Source organism: Saccopteryx leptura, chromosome 1 (genome assembly GCF_036850995.1).
Source record: "Saccopteryx leptura isolate mSacLep1 chromosome 1, mSacLep1_pri_phased_curated, whole genome shotgun sequence".
In the NCBI taxonomy this organism is placed as follows: domain Eukaryota; kingdom Metazoa; phylum Chordata; class Mammalia; order Chiroptera; family Emballonuridae; genus Saccopteryx; species Saccopteryx leptura.
Genome location: NC_089503.1, coordinates 298,202,660 through 298,225,328, shown reverse-complemented (window position 1 = coordinate 298,225,328; position 22,669 = coordinate 298,202,660). Strand labels below are relative to the sequence as shown.

The window sequence follows — 22,669 nt, the reverse complement described above, 5'->3', positions numbered from 1 at the left end:
TTATGTGCCCTGATCAGGGATCAAATCCACAACTTTGGCATATAGGGATAATGCTCTAACCAACTGAGCTACCCGACCAGAGCCAGGTCAACCTTATTTGAATTAATAATGGCCTCAAAGCATAAGAGTAGTGATGTTGGCAATTTGGATATGTCAAAGAGAAGCCATAAAGTGCTTCCTTTATGAAAAGGTAAAAGTTCTCAGCTTAATAAGGAAAGAAAAATAACTGTATGCTGAGTTTGCTAAGATCAAATAAGAACAAATCTATCTGTGAAATTGTAAAGGAGGAAAAAAGAAATTCTTGCAAGTTTGGCTATTGCATCTCAAGCTGCAAAAGTTACAGGCACAGTATGTGGTTAGTGCTTACTTAACATGGAAAAGACATTATACTGTGGGTAGAAGACATGAACAGAAAATGTGTTCCAACTGATTGAATGTGCTGCCGCAGAATGCATTGGCTCTATACAAATAGCTACATTCTCATAACTTTGACTGCAATATAATTTTATAACTGTTTACTTTAGGTATGTATGTATAGAAAATAAAATTTATATTGGGTTTAGTACTATCCATGGTTTAAGACATCCACTGAGGATCTTGGAACATATCTCCTATGGATCAGAGAAGGACTATTGCATCAGAAATTCTGCATTTATTCTTAGTCACATCACTAACGTGTACATGAGTTCAGTAAATCATTTAAGTCTCTGACAAATCAGCATGAGATAAGACTTATTAAGACAGCTGGGATGCTTAGGAGAAAGCCAATTTTGCATATAAAAACAAAGAACTTATCTTATGGACATATATCCCAAAATTATGCATTTATTATACTAATATATTTTAAAAGCATTGTAAAATGAGAATCTGGCAACATTCCTAGAAAGATCTAGTCGAATTACACATCCTTGAGATTGACTGGTCATTTGTCCTTAAGAAATTAAGAAGTGGAAAGCTTTAAAGGACATTCTGCCGAAGCATAACCCATTCAATGCAAGATACAAGTGTGAGTCATAGACTGAAAGAGTTGGAAAGGATCGAGTGCCACCTCTTCATCTTCAAATAAAGAAACAGGCTCCTTGTAAGGTGTTATTTTCCAAGTGACACAGCAAGCTACTGCAGAGGTCAGAGGAGCAGGCGGGTCAGAGCTCTCTTCCTCTCTGAGGGTGAACTTCACAGGTGCATTTTTGTTTCACAGGTTATTTACTGATTATAAAAACCAGGTGAAGCTATAATATATTATTAAATGGTAAGAACAAATTAGAGGGAAATGTATACAGCATGATTTCATGTTTTTAAAACATAATAGCTATCTGTCTATCTATTATCTATTTATCTATCTGTCTATTATCTATCTCCTATCTGCTTGTAATCATATGAAATTGGAGAAAAAGTGGAAGTATATACACCAGCCTAACACTGGCTATTCACAGAAGGGGTAAAGCAAGGAGATAAGAAAAAACATGGAATAAAATAGAAGCTTGTGAAGTAGTACGTGAAAATAAAGATTGCAAAATTCTACCTATAGTATTATTATGAATACATAGAAATTAAATATGCACATAATCCATGACCATAAAGTCACTAGAATATGCACACAGACCAGAACATGGACAATGGAAAAAATCATTTTGACTAGGGGTTGGGTTATAGATATTTTAAAAGTTGTGCACCTCTTTTTGTATAGTGTTTGCAGAAACATAAAAATATAAAATCAAAACCAACTCGAATGAATCCCTTTTCTAAAATTACTGAAACACACCCATTTTAACTCAAATCTGATGAAAAGAGTCACATATTCATTTACAGCATTCTCTGGAAAAACCTTTAATTATCATCATTGACAGCCATACATTTTATGTTTTTCATATAAATGTTTACATATATGTGTTCGTATATAAAAATATATATTTGTTTATTAAATTGGCATATACTTTTTTACTGACTTGTGGACAATAAAAATAAAAATAATGTATATATATACTCATTGTAAAAATTATAGGAAATTTAGGAGAGCAGAAAATAAATCAGTGATAATCTTATCCAGAGATATCTACAGTTAATCTTTTTGCATATGTTCTTCCAAATCTTTTTATACACGTGTATTCAAAAGTGGGATTATAATTTACTTTATCTACTTTGTCCCTTAGTTACTATATAATGGCTCTATTTCCACGGTAATAAGTATAGATACAATGTCATTTTAAATTTAGTTGACATTTCATCATAGGAAATTATGGTAATTAATTGTATAAATTTTCTATTAATAGTCATTTGGTTTTATTTTATTTTTTAAATTGTCATAATGCTGAAATGACCATCTTTACATACATTATTATTATTATTTTTTGCTCTGGTCCTGGTGCCTCCTTAAGAGACATTCCTATGAGTGATATTGCTGGGCACTACCATTTTTAAATGTCTAAAACATTCCATTTCCTAACTCTCTAGAAGTTTACATTTGAGTATCAAAAATTCTAGTACATGAGAATCCTTTTGTTATAAGGACAGTGAATGATAGATACAACCAGCATATGCTGTAAAGTTTTTCTCATGGGAAAGAATTCTGGTATAAGTAGGAGACTACTTGCTCACTTCTCTAGGCCTCAGCTAGAAGGTTAAATATTTTGTTGAACTGAAAACAATACAGCAGGTATAAACTATTGATATTAGGCCACAGAATGATACTCAACCATTTCATACTTAGGAGAAACTAATTTCACATATGAATATTACTTGTAATTTCAAAACCAAAGAATCTCAGCCACATTCTAATGAACAAAACTATATTACATAGGTTATTTTAGTTTTCAATGACTATGTACTTGGAATGAATGGTGTTAAATAAATTTTAGTGTCTCTTGTAACAGAGTAAACACTGCCTCTTAATAAAGATTAGTTAACTCATGATAGCCTAACAATTACTATAATTCATATTTCTATATAGCTAGCTATTCTATTATTAAGGAATTTCTTAGATTTGATCTATCTAAAAAGAACTAAGTCACTCAGTGTCACGTTATATAACATGATGGCAAAAATAGTGTGATTTAAGACAAAATAATGTGCTTGTGTGCTAACATATTCTACTACCCACCTCCCCCAGTTGGTTCTATTAAAAATAGTGCTGTAAAAAGAAATAAAAATCAAAATAAATTAGGCCTGTTGCAAAGCATTTCACAGTAAGGCTTTTATGTGCAATTTAACAGTTCATGGTAAAAAAAAATATTACTGAAGGCAACGAAAATTCTTCCTCCGAAAATAAGCGAAACCTAGGTCATTATTAGCATTTATGCATTCACTTTGGGGGGAGCAGAAGAAGATATGTTCAGAACTGTGATCCATTTAAATATCTGACCACGTGGCCTGCGCTTCCGGGTTAGAGCTAAAGCCTTCCACACTGATAGTTGAGCTTTGATAAGAGGAAGTGATTGGTTCTGCATCCGAACACCCTCGGATGGCTCCCTTTAGTGCACTTGAGTACCATTTGAGCTAAAGGGAAAGAGACAAAGGCTGGCTCCTGTTATTCTCTGTAGGCGGCATATTTTATCGAAAGGAGTATGGACTTCAGAAGGAGAAAAACTACATTTGAAGCAGCTGACTCGACAAGCTATTTAATGTTTTTGAGCCCCTCTTTATCTATGAAGTGGGTATAATAACACCTCACTGAGTTATTTTGAGAACAGAACGCAAAAATGTTCACAGGAGGAAACTGCACAGCATCGGACACACAGGAAGAATAGACCGTGTCAGCTTCTTTCCTCTTTGTCATTTCTCTAATAGAGTAGCTCTGGGAAACTGTAAATACATCTTTAAAAAGTGTTGTCCTAGAGTTTGAGAAATCATATTCCCATCAGCAGCCTCGGCAGGAGGACAGTTGTCAGCTGCGTTGGTGGCAGGGAACCTCCTGTCGCAGATCTAGAGCTGAATGAGCAGAAATCGGAGGCCTGGTGGCACCCAAGACACAGGCAGGCACAGCTTCTGGAGCTGCGGAGATGTCTGCCCTGCCAGCCCCTCTTTGGGGAAAGGGCCATGCACACTGGAAGTCCCTACAGACCCCAGGAAGGTGGGGGCTTAGGTCTGGAGGAAAGAGAACACTTCTCTGCTTTAGTGAGCTCCTGCAACCCTAGAAACTCTGCCTGGAGGATCTCTACAGCTGCAAGGGACTCGACGCTCTCACCTGGCCCTCAGGCTCTTGGAAGAAGAGGAGCAAAAGCTTAGAAAGTGCAGTTGTGGGGTTAACGTTAGCTACTGGTTTTAGAGCTGTGTATTTTCCAGAAAATGGCTTGAGTTATGCTTTATTCAAGCTAGTGTAGCCTATGATAAAATCCTTTACAAATTCATTTTCATAGCTTTCATTTATAATTAAAATTTAAGTTTTGTTTTGTTTTGTTTTTTACAGAGACAGAGAGTGAGTCAGAGAGAGGGATAGACAGGGACAGACAGACATGAACGGAGAGAGATGAGAAGCATCAATCATTAGTTTTTCGTCACGCGTTGCAACATCTTAGTTGTTCATTGATTGCTTCCTCATATGTGCCTTGACCGCAGGCCCTCAGCAGACCGAGTAACCCCTTGCTGGAGCCAGCGACCTTGGGTTCAAGCTGGTGGGCTTTTGCTCAAACCAAATGAGCCCGCGCTCAAGCTGGTGACCACGGGGTCTCGAACCTGGGTCCTCTGCATCCCAGTCCGACGTTCTATCCACTGCGCCACCGCCTGGTCAGGTTATAATTAAAATTTAGATGGAATTCATATATTGGCAAAAGTAGGATTTTTAAAAGACCAGACAATTTCTCTTTGAATACAATTTAACCTGAAGTATAAGAAAAAAAATCTCAGCCTTAATAAAGGCCTTTTAACTAAATACTGTTTTATACGTTCATGCACTTGAGATCAGTTTAATACAGTCCAGTCGCCTGAAGTCCGTTTAGTGTAACAGGAGATTATTCAAGCCAGTGTAGAAACAGGAGGGTGTTTATAAGATTATCTGTCTCCCCTGTATGGGAACATCCGGGTGCTCGATTACTCCACGTATTTGCTGCCGTGTAATGAATGATAAGCAAGTCCGCTGGAGCCAATTATTGCCACCTCTTTACTTAAGGAATCCTCAGGCTCATCAAGAAGATCATTAAACTGCCTGACCAGGCAGTGGCGCAGTGGATAGAGTGTCGGACTCGGATGCAGAGCATCCAGGTTCGAAACCCTGAAGTCGCCAGCTTCAGTGTGGGATCATAGACATGACCCCATGGTCGTTGGCTTGAGCCCAAAGGTTGCTGGCTTGAGCAAGGGGCCACTTGCTCTGCTGTAGTGTCTGTCCCCCCCCCCCCCCCCGTCAAGGCACATGAGAAAGCAATCAGTGAACAACTAAGTGCTGCAACAAAGAATTAATGATGCTTCTCATCTTTCTCCCTTCCTGTCTGTCTGTCCCTATCAAAAAAAAAAAAAAAAAAAAAAAGAAAGAAAGAAAGAAAGAAAGAAAGAAAGAAAGAAAGAAAGAAAGAAAGAAAGAAAATCATCACACTGATTCTTAGAAAGTGTGACAATCTGAGGTAGGACTTCCAATGAACATGGTACATTTTCTAACTTGAAAGTGCTTCCTTGTGATTCAACAACAGTTAAGAAAGAAAACTTCAAGAAAGACTCCACATAAACTCAACTTAGAACAGGAGTAGTTATCTCTTAACAACAATCCTCACTGATTGCTTATCTTAGCAAGATTGTCTAAGGGCCTTCTGTGCGTCATGCACTCTAATTGGAAAGAGAGCCATGCGTACTGGGATAAGAGGCAAGAGAATGTATATGTATTGATCACCTGGTGCCTTTTAGGCTGTAGTAGTAGTATAACTGTGTGATTTAATCTTGTAGGAGTTTTATGGGGCGATTGTAAAACAATCCGAATTTATAGGTGAAGAAGTTGACATTCAAGAGATCTCAAAGCAAAGCTGGGATCTCAATCCAAGTCCATATAACTTTAAGACTTGTTCTCCGAAAAGAAATCTTTTCTGTGGGATTTTATGATTATGTAAGAATGTACTATCAAAAATCACAAAAAAAATAGAATGCTTTACATAATATGAAGTACTCACCATAATTGAATCTTACTGCCAATCCTGGTTTGCCAATCCTGGCATTTAAATCTGATTTCAAGTGTAAAACCAGAATTTGTGTTTGTGAAAATTATGTGTTGATATTACTCTGAGTGAGAATCTGAGGGAGTGATCTGAAGGAAATTCAGTAAATTTTATTTACTTTCACTTCTTTCTTCATCCTGGATAGCTGATGTTGCTGGATAAGTTTCTAATTGTTTTGTAATTACTGAGGAAATTTTTGAACAGAAGATAGTGGTTTCTATGAGTGGAATTAGTTTTATGATTCTCAGAGAGTGTTCAAACAGGAGTGATGGTGGGAGTGTTCAAAATTCCTTCCTGGTCCAATGAATATTTTGTTTACAAAATACCTGAAATTGCAAATGTGCAGGTGTAGGGAAGGGCAAACAAAACACTGACACTCGATGGGCAAGGGCTTGGGAAGTTACACGGTGATCCTCGATCCTTCATGTGTTTCCATTGCTTATGATTTTATTCTCCTAATCATCTTCTGAGGTTTTTAGCAACCAGCATCATAAATATTTGCTCATGAAACTATCCAGCTCTGTTAAAGCCAGACATAGCGTTTGGCTCAGTGGCCTTCCAAAGCAAATTCTAGACACTGACAATGGCAGTAGTTCCTCTTGCTCATTGGGAAGTTGCCTCCTCTTAGTTTCACTGCAAATCTCTAACAGACACAGGATACTCACATTTCATAAAAGTGATTTAGACCATTTATATCAGTGGTCCCCAACCCCTGGGCTGCGGACCGGTACCAGTCCGTGGGCCATTTGGTACCGGTCCGCAGAGAAAGAATAAATAACTTACATTATTTCCGTTTTATTTATATTTAAGTCTGAACAATGGTTTATTTTTAAAAAATGACTAGATTTCCTCTGTTACATCCGTCTAAGACTCACTCTTGACGCTTGTCTCGGTCATGTGATACATCTATCCGTCCCACCCTAAAGGCCGGTCCATGAAAATATTTTCTGACATTAAACCGGTTCGTGGCCCAAAAAAGGTTGGGGACCACTGATTTATATCAATATAGTCTAGGGTTTTTTTCTTTTCTTTGAGAGGGTAGCCTGGAGTTTCATGTTTTCTTTTAGTAACTATTCTTCTCTTGGTTTACTACTACCTGTATTACAAATTTACACACTATAATTTCAGGAAATACAGGATATTTAACATGAAAACCATGAGACTATCTGACATCCTGAAATTCTTAAAGAAAGGGCTGACGTGTGTTTTAAAAATTTTTTTATTTTTATTTATTTTTTGTGACAGAGACAGAGAGAGACAGAGAGAGGGACAGATAGGGACAGACAGACAGGAAATGAGAGAGATGGGAAGCATCAGTTCTTCGTTGCAGCACCTCAGTTAGTCATTGATTGTTTTCTCATATGGGCCTTGACCGGGAGGTAGGGGGGCGGCTAGAGTAAAGCCAGTGACCCCTTGCTCAAGCCAGCGATTGTGGTCTCAAGCTAGAGACTTTGAGCTTCAAGCCAGCAACTTTTGGGCTTAAGTCAGCAACCATGGGGTCATGTCTATGAACCTGGGTCTTCTATGTCCCAGTCTGACACTCTATCCACTGCACCACTGCCTGGTCAAGCTGATGTGTGTTTATTTTAATGTGCTTACAGTATCAAACACAACATCTCCCTCATGGTAGGGCAAGGGAGGAGCTGAAATATAATACAAATCTACATGTGTCGGATTCTACATACATTTCATTGCACCTCTCTACCATCATTCAATATTAATATCCCCATTTCTGTTGATGGGGAAACCGAGTGAGTTGCCTGCAATCCTGAAGCTAGTAAAGAGCAGAACTGAGATTTGAACTGATGTTGGTCTGACTTTTAACCTCATCACCTGATTTCCCAACCACACTCAGTATCTGATACCTTATTTATGGAATGTCACCTTCATGGGGTTATTGCCTCTCTAGTTGTACCTAATCTCAGGAGGGAAAAGTCTGCAGCCAAGTAAAGTTGTAAGCCACAAATGGCCCACTGGCCAACTGGAATGCCAATTGTTATGGTCAATTGCATAGTGTATAATTAAGAGGTGAAAATTAAGGGGGCCGAGTCTCAACTTTCATTTCCATTATCACTGTAGTAAAATAGTAAATAAAGGCAGTGGGTAGATGACAGCTTGAGAAGTGGGAAGAGGAGAATTAAGGGAAAATAATCTGGATTTGTTTACCACTAATATGCCCTGCAAAGGCTGCTTTGCTGGAGTGGCATTTTTAACATTTACCCTTATTCTTATTATAATCATTTGATAACACTGTGACAATTTTATGGTACTATCTGTTGGAACAATGTTAGGACATTGATATTCAATGTCACCTAAGTCTTCTGTCAGAGAAATACTAAGTATCTGCTTGAACATTCTCAGTATCAAGGAATTTACTATTTATAAGAAGATTAATTCTTACCTTTATATGGATCAAAAATCTGCATTCCTAGAGCAAACTTGCAATTATTATTTTAAAAAAAATTTTTTTATTAAGTGAAAGGCAGGAGGCAGGGAGGCAGAGACAGACTCCCTCATGGGGCCCAACTGGGATCCAGCTGGCAGGCAAGCCTCCTACAGGGTAATGCTCTGCCAGTCTGGGGCTGCTGCTCTGTTGCTTGGTAACTGAGCTATTTCAGTGCCTGAGGGAAGGCCATGGAGCCACCCTCAGCACCCAGGGCCAACTTGCTCAAACCATTTGAGCCATGACTGTGGGAGAGTAAGAGAGAAAGAGAGAGGAGGGGAAGGGTGGAGAAGCAGATGGTTACTCCTTCTGTTTGCCCTGACTGAGAATTGAACCTGGGACTTCCATATGCCAGGCCAATGCTCTATCGCTAAGCCAACCAGCCAGGGCCACAATTATAAGCACATCTAAAGAAATTATGTAGCAACATACATTCCTAGACTAGTTCTTCGAACACTAGAAAAGTCTTCAGTGTTCATCAGCATTTCTGGGTAGGAGACCAGGCGACACATGTTATCACAGAGCTGACATACTTGTGTCACTAAACGTATGCACACAATTTGGTGCTTTTTTCATAATGTTTCAGTTTTCAAAATCTAAAAACAACTATGCATTTTATGAAAAAAATTTAAGACTTTTTAAAAATTATCACTTAATTGACATGGGACCAGTCATATTAGAATATTTTAAGTCTTTACTTGTCCTAGAACATGAGAAATGAGTGAGGTGCTCCTACAATTTAGACTTGAATGTTCCCTCTAGTGACTGCAACTTCTATTTCAATGTCACTTCTTATCCACGCAGGTCCAGTGCACGTCAAAAGAACCATTCTCCAACTTACCCATGCTTACGAGTTACTTGGAGAGCTGTTTAAAGGCTCTGGTGACTAGCTAAAGGGCCACAAAATCCTGTAGTAACTGTTTGTCCCATGATATATTTAGGCTTCTCTCACACAAATCTCAACCTTATTACTTCTGTAGAAACATCAACTATTACTGCTAACTTAACACAAGGTGTTCTGGGCACACAGAAATCACTTGTCTTAACTCCAAATTCTATAGACCTATTTAATTTACAGTTACACCAGATCTTTTGACTCTTTCTAGAATAGTCGTTTCTTTAGTATGACTGTTGCCACTATTTTTAGGCTTAACTACCTGATTTAACATCACCCACTCATGTTAAGCAAAAAGTCTTCAAAGAAAGTTTCAAATGCCTTTTACTCTGAACCTTAGTTGTAGGGAAGGCAACACTATTTCATAAAGGTATTTATTAAATAGTGACCACAAACCTGACTATCTGTGAGATACACTGCTAGGTATTCTGGAATCCACGAAGACGAGTAACACATAGTTCTTGCCATACCAGAGCTTACAAGTTAGAAGTTGTCAATCATTTTGGCCAGGATAAATGAAACATTTCACCAAATGAGCAACAGTAGTATATTAAGTCATCATATTCTACAATTCTTTGAAGTACTTTATATTTAGCTCTACCTAAAGTTGAAACTCCATTAATGTTAACTGGCACAGTAAAATAGCACACGGGAATAAATATCTCAGTTTGCTAAATCAGTATACTTATCATTGATATTGTGTAGAAGTCATAGTTTTTTATATGAGTAGAAGAAAATCATTTATAGCTGCTATTAGGATAAAACATAAAATTATCTAAAGACTTATCATTTTCTAGCTAGTTATTGAACATGTATAACATACAGGAAATGTTTCCTTACTTGTGGCCTCACCATTCATTTCTTGAAGTTCACTGTTAATTCCAACATCTATCAAACTCATTATTTTGTCAATCTGCAAGAAACAAAAGCCAAATTAAGTGAATCATTACACTCACTTTTAGCATTGCATTTTAAAATAACTTTCAAATGCCAGAAACAGATTCAGGGTGGGGCAAAAGTAGGTTGACAATTGTTCATATGGAAAATAATATAATAATTAATAAATAATAATACAAGAATAAACTGTGTTTTGCGTACTCACAACTGTAAACCTACCTTTGCCCCCCCATACTCTTGATATATTACTACTGCAGTTAAGAGACTGACAGAGAAAAGTTTAAAGGGAAGCAGACATCTTTTGAATTGCTTTTAAAAATATAAATTATGTTTCCTTTTCTTAAGCTTTCAAAATCTACTTGACTTTTCTTTGTATATCCTAAAATAAACTTTGTTTGAACCTGCATGGGTCAGTAAGTTTGAATTTGTGTATTTTTTAAACTCAGACGGGGAAAGGCTGAGAACAAGTTCCTCTGATGATCTCCATCCTTCAGGGCATGTATCACATCTGACTGAGGGAGGGGTGGGTTTCAGTTTGCAAGCATGGCCGAAGGAACCAAGTTCCTGCTAATGGTCTGGCCAGCCACAAGTTGACTTGTGGCACGTAATCACAACAAGAATTGAGGCATGGAAGCAACTTAAGTCTAAGAAATATGTTAAATATTAATGAATCCTGCCTTGATCCAAAAAGAATTTCAGATGTCACTCACAGAGTTAATAAATATAAGTAATGGATAGACTCGAACAAACTATCAGTCTAGTTAGTATGGAATAGGAAGAAATGACTGTCTAAGCGCTAGCCATTTATATTCTAATCTCCTTCCTCATCATCCTGGTACCCCTAGTTAAGACAGTGGGTTTTAGAAAGGACAATAAGCATTAATTAATTGTCTCATTCTGTTCACCCTGAAACAGATGCAGAGAGATTGAGTGATTTTTCCCAAACAGCTCAATCAGAATGTCAATATAAGAACTATTTCCATTTCCAGTTCTCAGAATACTACAGTGACCTACTGTGGTTCAAAGCCTGATCCAACTGGCAGTCTTTTGAGAGACAAAATGTGCCATGTTAGAATAAAATGCCAAGGGAGAATGTGGTCCATTCTTTGAAGATATTAAAGAAAAATGCAAGAAAAGTTATCATTTTATGATGAGTCTTCCTTAGGGACAAAGGGTGATATTTCATAATCTTACAAGGGCCCTTCTGAGTCATTCTATAAAATTAAAGACTTTATCTTTAGGTAGAGCTTAAATTGGTGATACTCGTCCCCAACACATTTTTTAAGTGAAAGGAGGGGAGATAGAGAGACAGACTCCTGCACGCACCCCAACTGGATCCACCCGGCAAATCTCATCAAGGGCTGATGCTTCAGACCAACCGAGCTATCCTCAGAGCCCCGGACTCAAACCACCTGAACCACTGGCTGCGGAAGGCGAAGAGAGAGAGCAGGGGGAGAGGGAGGGGAGAGAAGCAACTGGTTGCTTCTCCTGTGTGCCCCAACCAGAGATAGAACCTGGGACTTCCACATGCCAAGCCAATGCTCTATGCACTGAGCCAGCCGGCCAGGGACCCATCTTTTCTTTCATGTCTCTCTGATAGTCGTAAAAGGGAAATAGTAGGTAATTTATAGGACTATAAGGAGATCCTCTGAAAATACAAAATACTTTAAAGAAGGCAGACGAGCTAACAAAGAGTTTAGTATGCAGCAAAATCATACACTAAGATTTGTCTCCATTTGTTAGCTGCAGTGCTTGGGAGGACAGAATGTGAACATTCTCTTGTACCTCATAGCTAGTTATTACTTCTGCTTGATGTCAATTTCTATGGAAACAATAGATTTCCCCACACGGGTATAGCTGTGTTTGTTTTTATACTTGCTGTAAATTACCATGTATTACCCCAAGAACCTTTCCTTTCCATTTGGAGCTGTATGCATTCGTTCATTTTTTTTTCTTTTTGCCTCTGCAAAACTTAAAAGGCTGAACCCCTCCCCCCCAAAACCTTCCTTGACTCCAAAGCCTTAAATAAAGAATGAGGCTTACTTCTTCCCATTCAGAAGTGAAGGAAGGTGTTCTTTCAGAATTCCTTTTAGAACTGTGGTCAGCAGTTGAAGATTCACTCCAGTTAACTCTTGATGTTTTCTCTTTTGAAGGGTAGGCAATGAGATCAGAATCTGATTTAGACACATTTTTTGATAAATGTAGGTCAATCAGGGCTTTTGGCAATGACCTTATTCTCCCCAGGGTACAGGCTCTCTCCACAAATCCACCCGTGTTCACAATCCATTGGTCCCCACTCCGGGATCCACTCCTACTTGTTCTTGTACCAACAATGGTGTGGTTTTCGACTTGGCTGCTTTTTTTGTGAAAAATTGTTCTACTGACCACCTTGGGTTTAATTTTCTTTACCGAAGGTTCTGAGTTATTTTCTTTGGGAGGCTGCTTGAAAGGCAAAGGACTATTTGCCAAACTGACTTCATCTTGCCCCTCTTCACGTTTGCCCCTTTTCCCATAGAGATGAAATGGATTGTCAGGGGACTCGCAGGCGGGGGAGGATCCATGGAGAAGGCCTGCGAATTGCCCAGGGTCATATTCTTTTGGGGGATCATTGTCCTCCTGTTGAGAGGGGTCATCTGCAAAAGAAAAAATGGATGTCAGGATACTTGTTTTTCAACGACTCTGAAAGCCCTGAGACAACAGCAGGGCCCTTTCAAACCTGCACTATATCCAGACATTTGATTTATTGCTACCCAATGATATCCTCACTGTATGAAATACCCATGACTCTACCATGCTGCTTACCAAATAAGTGTGTGTGTGTGTGTGTGTGTGTGTGTGTGTGTGTGTGTGTGTGTACCAAATCTTCCTGATATACTTTAGGGTGCATTTCAAATGTATGAATTGGGTATTAATAGAGTAATTGCATACCTCACTCCCTCACCAGGGTGTATTTTTATATTAAATAACAAAATTGGGTTTTCTTAACATGAGACACCCACGTCTAAACCCTTGAAATAAACGAGTCACTGTTCAGTAGGACATCAGGCAGGTAAATCAAGGTCATGCACAAAAACATCCCTTTGCCCTTCTCCCAGAAAATATATCCAGAAACAAAAATCTTGAAAAGAAGTATTATTAGAAGTAATTTAAAGATAATAACCCTAATCGTGTTAGTTTAAGTACAAAATTAAGAACAATTCTACACAGATTATATAATTTAGACAGAAAGGATTTGTTCAGGCTTAACATAGGCAAACAATGCAATCCAATATCACTAAAAAGCGAGACTCCTCTACAAGAAACTGATGTTGAGCTATTAACACAAAGCTATTTTTTTCTTTCTTCTCTGAAATAACATTCTTTATTTCTGAATTTCTTCAGGTTTTTGAAAAGGCACTGCAGTAAAGAAACCAAAGAAGAGTGCTAAATTTTTATCACTTTATATTTTTTTCTAAGGTAAGTCATAAATGTTCTCTGAGATTTAAAATATAGCACACTTTTTTATTACTTAATTTGTGTTTTCAAGATACTGTGTAAAAACTTGGCCAAAGAACTTAGCAAAGGAAGTCAGTTAACTTTTTTGACTGGTCATTTTAATTCATATAGCTAAATATTTGCTACAAAATTACCCAATAAACCCATAACCCAGTCTTGTGAATAAAATTCTATACAGCCAATGTGGTAGATGATAACTGCAAATCCAAAGCTGACTTGGTGACTCACACTGCAAAGAAGTTAGTTATTATTCCAAACTACCAAGAAAGTTTTTATAAGTTAACAAGTAACATTTAATAGGTATGTGCTATTTACTAGGTACTTAATGAGGGATTACATTTATATCATCTCATTTGACCTCATAATAACCCTGTGAAATGATTAATAATCATCATGACTTTCTGATAGAAAGAGACAGGGCCAGAATATTGAAATCACGTGTTTATACAAATTGGCAAACACAATAGATATTTGCCCAGAGGATGCTACTGACAAATTGACTTTCTTTACTCAAGTCTGGTGCCAGGTCCTTCCATGGTTCTCTCCCTTGGAGTTGACAGAAGCCCACCTCCAGACCTCGCCCTGGCTCCTCTTTGGCTTTTCGAAACAGAAGATGTCCCCCTGCCCAGACCCATCACAATGGTATACTGAGATGGGAGAAATAAGAGTGACAGGAAGAGGGGTCCAAGAGGCAACCCATCCAGTACTATTATAACCCCTTCCTCTACCATAAATACTCTATCCATGTCTAGTGTAGCAATATTATGCCCTTGATAAAACTCCATTTTGGCCTCCCATTGCAACAGGGACCCTTCTTAAAGTACAATAGTGGGTGAAGGTGAGGCAAGGCAGCTTTGAACTCCCTCCAAAGGCTAGTGTCTATGGCCTATTATATACCTGGTTTAGAAGGCAAAATGAACACTTAGACAACTTAAATTGCTGCAGTTCCCCCAGCCAGTAAATTAAGCTGAGATTCAAACAAAGGTCTATCAGATTCCCACACCCAACTGCCCTGAGGTAGGGTTCGGGGACAAGCGAGCAGGCTTTTTGAAGAGAGACGTGCTTCTCCTGTTTATAACTGTTTCTGGAATTTGGCAAAGTAGACTAAAAGATTTCTTTTTTTCTGCTTCATGGAAGTAAGCTATTACTAAGAGGAAATGAAACCTGGCATTCTGTTCCAATTTGTTTTCTCTTTTTTCTTCCTTGGCTGCTTGGCTCCTCAGAGTGCTTGACAACATAAGTAGGTAGGTATGGACTGACAGGAATGGGTAAATAATTGTAAATGGAAGGAGGAATTCTGAAAAGGAAGTTTAGAAATTTATTTTGAAAATTGCTGAAGAAGGCTAAAGAGTTTGATTTTAAAAGGAAAAGTGAAAAGAATCAGTTGACTGTGGGAAAAAGGTTCTGTAAATCTCAGTTAAAAGGTTTTTGAACATAGCCCTGGCCAGTTGGCTCAGTGGTAGAGTGTTGGCCAGGCATGTGGATGTCCCAGGTTTGATTCCCAGTCAAAGCACACAGAAGAGGCAACCATCTGCTTTTCCACACCTCACCCTCTTGCTTCTCTCTCCTTCTCTCTCTCTCTTCCCCTCCTGCTGCCATGGCTCAACTGGAGCGAGTTGGCCCTGGGTGCTAAGAATGGCTCCATGGCCTCTGCCTCAGGTGCTAAAATGGCTCCTGTTGCTATGGAGCAAGGGCCCCAGATGGGCAGAGCATCGCCCCCTAGTGGGTTTGGGGGTGGATCCTGGTCGAGGAACATGCGGGAGTCTGTCTCCATCTCCCCTCCTCTCACTAAATTAAAAAACAAAACAAAAACGGTTTATGACCATGTTCATGACAATGAGAGTTTTAAGAGCATAAAATTAAAATTTCCTGTGATTATTATTACTGTGGTTTGACAAAATGACTATAATCGCCCCCCAAAACGTATTATATTACCTAAGTCCTCTAGTCACTTCCCTAGGTAAAAAGGAATTTACTTAGCTTTTAAGATTAGTTCTTAGCATTGTGACAGTTGGTAACGTTTTTGCTAAGAGATATGAAATGACAAATATAGTTTACTTCAGTGGTCAAACTCTAAGGATTACTTGAGTCAAAGACAAAGAAAAGTTGATAAGAAACCTCCTGAAATGCCTGTTTGGTGGGCTGGTTGCAGTTACAGCCCCAGTCTGCAATGGCTCCCTGTACCATGCTTCCCACAGGACTCTGGGTGTGGCCATGAGCCTTGCTTTGGTCAATGAGACAATAGTAAATACCATACGAGCAGTGTGCACTGGGGCTTGTTCTCTTGTTGCCCTTGGAAACTTGCTTCCGTGTGAGCAAGCCCAGGCGGGCCTGCTGGATGAGAGAAGGGTCCGTTCTCAGCTGTTTGCGGTTGTGGGCTCTCTTTTCAAGTGTGAAGAGGCTAACAGATGAGGAGTGAGCACTGAAAAGACAGGCTGTTATACTCGTAGATCCCGAGAGGGGAGCATGCCATGCCACGAGGGGGTGGTGCTAGGAGGGGCACAGAGGGAAGCACCAGGATTGGGCAGGAAGCAGAATGAGTGAAAGGAAAGATGGGCAAGAGCCTCCACTGTGGTTTCCATGGGAAGGAATGGTTGAACATTGTAAGAAGATCTGGGATTGGCAATTCGGAATCATTTCATCTGGCTCTAGGGCATAGGGACCATCCCTAGTGGTCTGGTGTGTGGTGTTTGTTGGTGGGATTGGGGCAGGTGGATGGTGGCTCAGTATGAAAGCCTGATAAATAATGTTGTTGGAATATTGCTCTGGATTGGTTGATTTGCATAAGAAAGGCATGTGTGCAGGTGAATTTTCTATCTCTAAGAGTTAGCTAGACCTGGGAGGGGCCACCCCTGCAGAGTCAACAAGGTCCCAAGATGTCAAAGCAACAAACAAACAAAAAAACAAACAGATAAAAAAGCAGGGTTAGTACACCAGCCCTACCCTTACCTCTCTTCATAGTCAGTGAACTTTCAGATAGTTCTAGGTAGTTTACTTATAAACATATTGGCTACAAACTGTTTGCTACAAACATTTTTGTTGTACAACTAACTGGCCCTATGCCAATTTTGCCATAAAAGATAAAATAAGTGGTTGACAGGTTTATGTTTGGCAGATGTCCCGTGTTCTGTCTGTTTGGTTTCATTCTTCATTGAGGAAGTTCTCTCAGTACTTCCATTTGAATTTTATATAATCTTAGCTCTCATAATGGTCTATACCATGACAAGTAGATGTGGTCATCTCTAGATAGCGGAGGGTAACAAGTACATATAAAGCCAGATTGCAAACTACAGGTAAGGCCAGATAACATACACTAGAAATGGTGCCCTATCAGTTTTCTACAAATCCTTCCATGAGCAGTCATCCCTCTCACATGTCAAAAGTTTACCAAGGTATGGCAAATATAAAAGTTTACCTACTGACTGAAAACAGTCTTCCAGGGCATTAATGATCAATCCTTTAGTTGAAAACTACAACCTCTATTAATAAAGGAAGAAATTTAGCAAAAAAAGAAAAAGTGCAATGTGGAAAGAGACAAAGTCGTAAGCCAAAGGGGGGGGAAAAAAAAAAAAGAGAGAGTGAGAGAAGTACAATACAATGAACAAAAAACTTCAAAGACAAAATAATTTTTTCATGTTTCATTATGTCATTTTTAATGTTTCTCTTTTATTTTGGTTATTTTATACCATGAATTGCCTTATGGCCAATTAGATATGCAGCAAACATGCTTGTACAACGATGGTTACTGCAAAACTACAGGACATGCAAGAGAAGCCATTCAGGACTACCCAACCCCAGGCCAGTCAGCTTACTGACCACAAGTGCAGGAGCCCAGCACAGATGAGCAGACGCTGACCAACCAGAAGCAGATACCCACCAGAATCATGAGCTAATGAATGGCTGTTATATTAAGCCATTCAATTGTGCAGTAGTTTGATATGTAGCAATACATAACTGATTCAATCTCTATTTCAAGTTTTAAAGAATTAATATACTTTTCAAAATAAATTCTGGCAATGCTTGTATTTTCACATCTAGAAACGATGACAGTAATAGTAGATACCCCTAAGTGTACTGAAGACTGAGTGAAATAATAGAGGTAAAGCAATTAGAACAATGCTTGCAGCAGAGAAAACATTAAATATGTTTCTATTATTATAAAAATAAATTTTAATCTAGAGGGTTTCATTTTTACAAAGAAATGCCGTAGTAATGAACTGTAGTAGGTACTCAATAGATTGGTATTTGGACATGGCAAACATGGGATTTACTCCATTGTTTCTGCTCGGATATTTTTAAAAGTATACTTTCGAAAGAATTTTTGCATTTTCTTTCTATTTCATTAGCTAAAACGGGGGGGGGGGGAGTACAGATTAAACTGTTTTTATAACTTCTCTCATTGAATTTCACCCTTTTTTTTTGATAACTGAATATTTCATGCCAAGGTACAGCAGCACTAAATGTGTGTGAATTCCAATCTGATAGTTATTCAAAGCATCATTAGCATTTCAAAGAAATGTGAGAGGAAGTATCCAGTAGTAAGTAGTTTAATCTCTTTTTATCCATTTTTGCCCTTGATCTTTATCACCCATATAAATACCCGAGTAACAATAAAACCAAAAATTTCATGTTAAGATGAAAGCAATATGGGAAACAAGTGATTTCTTCTATTAGAGACCACAGCTTTTGTGTGTGAGGTCACTGTATTCCTCTTTAGAAAAAAAACTTTTTTTTTCTCCATTTTCAGGGATTCTAGCACAGATGTTGGTATTATAGAAATTCTAAGTTCATTTCACAGATATGTATCAGAATGCCTTCTGTGTACCAGGCACCATCGTATGTGTCAAAGTTTCATTAGTGGCAAAACAATATCCTCCTCGGGATGAGGACCTTCAGTGATGGAAAAAAATTGCAAGCAAATTGAAACAGTATAATTTCTGATGATGCTAAATTCTATAAGGAGAATAAAGCAAAGTAATGAGAGAGGAGTCGTCATTGCCAGCAGAGGAAAGAAGATACGGAAATCCTCCTAGGCTATTCTGAGGGCCAGTGAGCTGCCACAGAGTGGTGAGAGATGGTGCATGGAAAATACAGAAGGGTGCAGTCCCAGTTTGAATCCAGAGGCTTGAGAGATACCGAGAGACAGAGGAGCGTAGCTGCAGGCTGGACGCAAAGGCCTGAGAACCTGGGGAGTTGATAATATATGGAGTTCTAGCCTGAGGGCCGACAGCTTGAGATCCGGAATAGGCCAATGTTTCAGGTTGGGTCCAGGTGAGGAAAAAGGTTATGTACTAGCTCAAAGAGTGCCAAGCAGGGAGAATTTTGTCCTTTTCAGGGCAGGGGTTGGCCTTTTGATTGTATTTAGGCCTTCTACTGATAGGATGGGGCCCACCCATATCAGGGAGGGCAACTGGATTTACAGTGGTCCCTCACCTATTGCGGGGTTAGGTTCCAGAAGTCCCTGAGATAGGCAAAAATCCACGAAGTAGTGATCTTATATTTATTTTATTAATTATATATATGTTAAGGCCTTATAAACCCTCCTCACACTCTTATAAACCTTTCCCACATTGTTATTAACCTTTCCCATACTCTTATAAACACTTTCTATGCTTATTTTATTGCAAGAATTAAAATAATATATAAAAATACCTATATACCGCAAAATCCTGTGATATAGCGAAAAATCTATGATACAAAATTAGATATATACAATTTAGATATCCGCAATACAGTGAGACCACAAAAAGTGAACCGCGATATGGCGAGGGACAACTGTCTACTAATTTAAATGTTGATGAATAACTAAAGTGAAGCAACTATGAGTTGATACTACTTGCTCCCCCAACCCCACTCCTCTCTCTATAAAATAAAATCTTAAAAAAAAAAAAAAAAAAAAAAAAAAGAAAGAAAAAAATACTTAGAATAACATTTGGCCAAGTATCTTGGCATCCCGTGGCCCAGTGAAGTTGACATAAAAAATGAAACATCACAGGTGGATATAATGGTTGAAGATGGGGTCAGAGGTTAAGGTAAGATATAGGATTTACATGATCTGATTTATACTTTTTAAATGTCATCTGCTATTTCTGATGGCCAGAATATTAAAAAATGAAATCTTCCCCTAGTCCCATCATAAAAACAATGCATATGAAAGTGAAGGAGTGGAATGTGGGCAAATGATAGCAAACAACAACAACAAAGCCCCATGAACCAGCTCTGAGTGATGCATCTTCGATAAAGCAGGGATCAAGGAAGCCCCGTGGTCCTGGGAAATGGGTGGACACAGCCAGATCATGTGACGGCAGCTGGACCCAGAACTAGACCTGCTGCTGTGCAGCTGCAACAGTAAAAGGAAAAGGAAATCTGATGGAATCTGCAAGCCAGAGGACCCAGAAATCGCCCTCAGACTGATTCTGAAAAGGAGAGGAAGCAGGACACTGAGAACAACCAGCTAACCTTGGAAAAACGCTGCAAAAAAGAAATCCATGTTAACACAATTTAAATGAATAAAAATTAATAATAAAATAATAATGGGAAGTAGCGTAAGCCATTGAGGTCTCAGCACCATCCCATCAATACATGCTTTCTGTAGGCTACAGACTCACTCTATAGAAAAACTTTCAGAGGCAGAATCCAAATTGAACAGGGTGAAAACACCAGCGTGTACTGGGAGCGACGCGTTTAGTGTAATGAGGAGGCAGGAGGGGTGTGGAAGGCAGAGGGCCAGAGGTGAGGGATCTGGAGTGTAATAACAGCGCTGCAGTGTTCAGTTGTGAGAGCACTGCTTTGTAAGGCAAGGTGCGCGGAGCTCTGGAGAATACTGACGTTAATGACAGGAAGCCTTTCAGAATCAAACAGAGCAGTGCCCATATTTCTTGATACTTCATGGATATAACAAAGGAGAAAGTCCTTGAAGTGCAGTGGGAAAACCTGTGGCTCAAGCCTGCTCTCCCACGGAAACCTCTTCGGCATGGTCCAGGACATCTCTTCTCTTTAAACATGGGGAACAACAATAAAAAGATTCTGATAATATCCCATTTAAAAACACTGCAAGAAAAAAGATATGAAATGAATGTCTAACAGCAAATGAAAATAAACCAAAAAACAACCCCAAATAAATAGAAAGCTGTAACCTAAAATTCAAAATTATTTAAAGGAAATTTTAAAAATGATCAATGGTCTGAAAGAACACCCCAAATTATATGTAGAGGAGCTCAGGCATGAGATGGCTGGTCATTCCCCACCCCCTTACCCTTTCACTGCATGAGCAACCAGTCCTGAGGTCATTAGACAGGGATCAGTGGGATGACATCCAGACCTCCTGTGGAGAGGGGCTTGCCGTGGCCCTTAGTAGCCATTTAAATATTTATTTAAATATTTAGTAGCCATCAGTGGCTAAGTGAAATGAGTGGGTATCCCTACAGAGGGGGCAGCCTAGTGAGGGATGTTGAAACCCAAACAGGGTGAGGAAGGTGTCCATGTTCAGAAGGAAAGTGTTCCCACATGGAATGGCTTGGCATGAGATGTCAAAGGCTAATAAGAAAATGGAGGGAGTCCACGTGGGGATGGCCTGCTCTATGTTACAGAGTCCCAGGAGGGTAAGCAGGGAGATAAACTGACCGGGGGAATCTAATCTCAGAGTGAGAGAGATGTCTGAGTGGAGAGAAGGCGGCCGTGGATAGGGGAAATGTGTTACCTAGAGAGGGGCTGATCCAATGAGCAACTTCATGAAGGTTTTCATGGGAGCCAGATTTCTCACTGTTTAAGGAAGGATTTATAAATATGAAGAGGGAAAAAAGCGAGAGTGAACCTCATGATGTTAGACTAGAACTAAGATATCAATGTTTTCAAGATAGAGACAGAGATAGAGATAGATATAGATGTGAATATATGTACAGTATTTGTGTGTGTGTGTGTGTGTATATGTATATATATATATATTTATATAAATACCTATTTATATATATATATAAATACCTAACTGTCCACTAAGGGGGGCTGGAAAATTGACGTCCCAATAGCAATAAGTAAAGCCCAGACTTTGGTCTCTAAATAAATTTTCCACTAAAAGAAACAGGAATCCATTGAGCAATGACTGATATCAGGGCCAGCGCAGGGCAGGTGCAAGGTGATCCCAGAACACATTGAACCAGAAAGCAAGGAAGTGCTCAAAGAATGAAGAGGCATGTCAAGAGGAAGTCAGCTTGAATGGGCTCCAACTGGTCACACTGAGGACAACTGAAGGACTAAAATTAATAATAACTGTAATGCATTATAACCCATCAAATAAAATAGAAAAACATGAGCCCACTAGGCATGGGAAATTTAAATACTTTCAAATCACCTCCCCACAAAATGTTTATTAATTACTAAGGGGAAAAAATTGGCCATTTCTCTCAGTATTAAACTTTCTTAGCACAAAGTTGTTCATAACTGTTCTTATTAGCTTTCCAAGTTTTTGATTGACATCTGTAGTTATATCCCTTATTATTCCTAATATAGTTTATTTGTTTATTTTTAAATATTTTATTGAATTTATTGGAGTGACATTCATTTATATATTTTCCCTTTTTTCTTTACTACTTTTACAAGAAAGTACATCCTTTTTTTAGTGTTCATGTTCTTAAAATACATGTTTTTAAAATTTTCTCTATTTTGGCAATTTCCTTTTGAAATACTTGGGGATAAATCTACACAATTACAATGGTTAAGGGTCTGACCATTGTGGAGATTATAATGAGAGTTATATTGTAGCTTTTCTAAATCATTTCTAAATGATTTGTAAATAATTTTCTCTATGCTGAC

The 22,669-nt window shown here is 38.7% G+C and overlaps 1 protein-coding gene across 5 annotated transcripts in view; it reads right to left on the bottom strand.

Annotated features, from left to right (window-relative positions):
- ANKS1B (ankyrin repeat and sterile alpha motif domain containing 1B) overlaps nt 1–22,669 on the bottom strand; it is a 1,043,795-nt gene that overhangs the window by 458,740 nt on the left and 562,386 nt on the right. For 4 of the 5 annotated variants that reach the window (XM_066357188.1, XM_066357179.1, XM_066357202.1 and 1 more), the window contains exons 13-14: nt 12,410–12,999; nt 10,310–10,382 (exon numbers count right to left, since the gene is read on the bottom strand). In XM_066357188.1, coding sequence (XP_066213285.1) covers nt 10,310–10,382; nt 12,410–12,999 — 663 coding nt within the window. The remainder of the gene's footprint in view (nt 1–10,309; nt 10,383–12,409; nt 13,000–22,669) is intronic. The other variant, XM_066357208.1, reaches the window with a different exon arrangement.